General features: G+C 37.4%; 1 protein-coding gene across 1 annotated transcript in view; it reads right to left on the reverse strand.

Moving 5' to 3' along the window:
- The window catches only part of Bank1 (B cell scaffold protein with ankyrin repeats 1), a 260,238-nt gene that overhangs the window by 182,867 nt on the left and 75,522 nt on the right, over positions 1-1,849 (reverse strand). The window contains exon 4 of the mRNA XM_021195807.2: positions 1,264-1,402. Coding sequence (XP_021051466.1) covers positions 1,264-1,402 — 139 coding nt within the window. The remainder of the gene's footprint in view (positions 1-1,263; positions 1,403-1,849) is intronic.

The raw sequence follows: 1,849 nt of genomic DNA on the forward strand, positions 1-1,849 counted from the left end.
GAGAGAGAGAGAGAGAGAGAGAGAGAGAGAGAGAGAGAGAGAGAGAGAGAGAGAGAGACCACGTCTGAATATGTTACTGGAAATAAGCCTGTGCTTCTGAAAACCCAACTGCACTGGCAGCTGAGTGAGGGATCCACAGAGGTGTTACTCCCTTCAATAAACAGTGCTTGCTTGGAATATAAGTACACTGTATAATCACTAGCTCAAGATTTACTTAATATACTTTGCAATTATAAGTCCTTTATATTTCCACATTTGTAAGATTAAATATGGCTTTATATAAGATATGTAGGAAGTTCATATTTTTAAAATTTTGCATGATAATTTTGTGCTCATTTTTTAAAAAAAATCCATAAAATAACAATTTTAAACAATACTTATTTTCACTATTTTTAATTTGTGCATCTATGAGCATCCATGTATGAAAGCAGGCACTGGTGGAAAGCAGTGTGGGGTCAGATCCCTTGGAGCTGCAAACCCAGGAAGTTGGGAGAAGCTCAACTCACAACTGTAGGTGCTGGGAATCAACCTGAGGTCTTCTGTGAGGGCAGTATGGCCTCTTAACTGGCCAACCATTTCTCTAGCGCAAAGTAATCTTCCGTTTATGTAAAAACCTTGAAAAAACTTTTCCAAAATTGACAAGCTAATTTTTATCTCGGCACAAGCATATTGTATTATGAGGAAGCATGCTTCTTCTGTCTTAAATTTAGCATCCAACGCAGTTTAGTATGGAGCAAGCAAAAATGATTAATCAAATGATTAGTGTCACAAATGAGATAAGAAAATGATGAGAAGAAGATCGGCAGACATGGTACCATGATTAAAAATACTGAAAAAGAATTAGGCTTTACAAAACAGTCAAGAATTTTCCAAGGCTAGGACTGAAGACAGAAAAAAGGGCAACGGAAAGTTCTTTAATAAAAGCGAGTATATGTGAATCCTCATGCTACATAAAGGAAATAAATTTAATTCCATACTTAATAGCAACTATATATCAACATATTCTCCACTGACATATTTAATGATGTTTGATGTTCCTGGCTGCTATTTCCCTAAATGGTATACAAACCAAGTTCTAAGGATTTACACAATCTCACTTTTGCAAATCAGATTAATAATAACATGTTGAACATGTGTGAATTAACACAGGAAGCACCTGCAGAGAAAACTCAGTTTCTGCACGGAAGTGAAACTGTTCACCATAAATCACAGGAAAGGAGCTCAGGAGAGCTTTTATTCTTATTGAAATACAAAGTTTCTCACCTGCAGCTTTCATACACCAGACACTCTTACTCCAACGTGCTGGCCGTGTTCTGAGGCGCTTGCTGGTTGATATAAATTCAACCTCTAGAATTTCGCCCATTAGTTCATCTTTCAACAGAATGAATATCTCACCAGGTTTCTGCAAGGTCAAAATGCAATATATTAAGCCTTTCAAAGAGTTCTCCTTCACCAAAGTGTTTGCTATGTTCATTAGTGAGCAAACTCTTAGAACTGTCAGTCAATAAGTCTGTCCTGTTGCTTTTTCAACCATGTTCAGATACAAATACGCAAGTTGATGACTCACTATATTTTATGTTTATAACTTTGATAATCTATCAAATTCAAGTCTACACCCAAACCATGCTTTACAACTGAGAATCAGCGCACACACAGTTACATCTTTTACTCTTGCTTCTTCATGCACATCACTTTCCATCCCATGGGATCAGACCTCAGACCCACAGCAGACGCAAATATTGGCAGCCATTAGTCCAGTAAGCAAGCACTCTTCCAAGTACATTCTCTCGACCTTTCAATAGTTTCATTTACTCCTCTCTCTCTCTCTCTCTCTCTCTCTCTCTCTCTC

This window comes from Mus pahari, chromosome 4 (genome assembly GCF_900095145.1).
Source record: "Mus pahari chromosome 4, PAHARI_EIJ_v1.1, whole genome shotgun sequence".
NCBI lineage: Eukaryota > Metazoa > Chordata > Mammalia > Rodentia > Muridae > Mus > Mus pahari.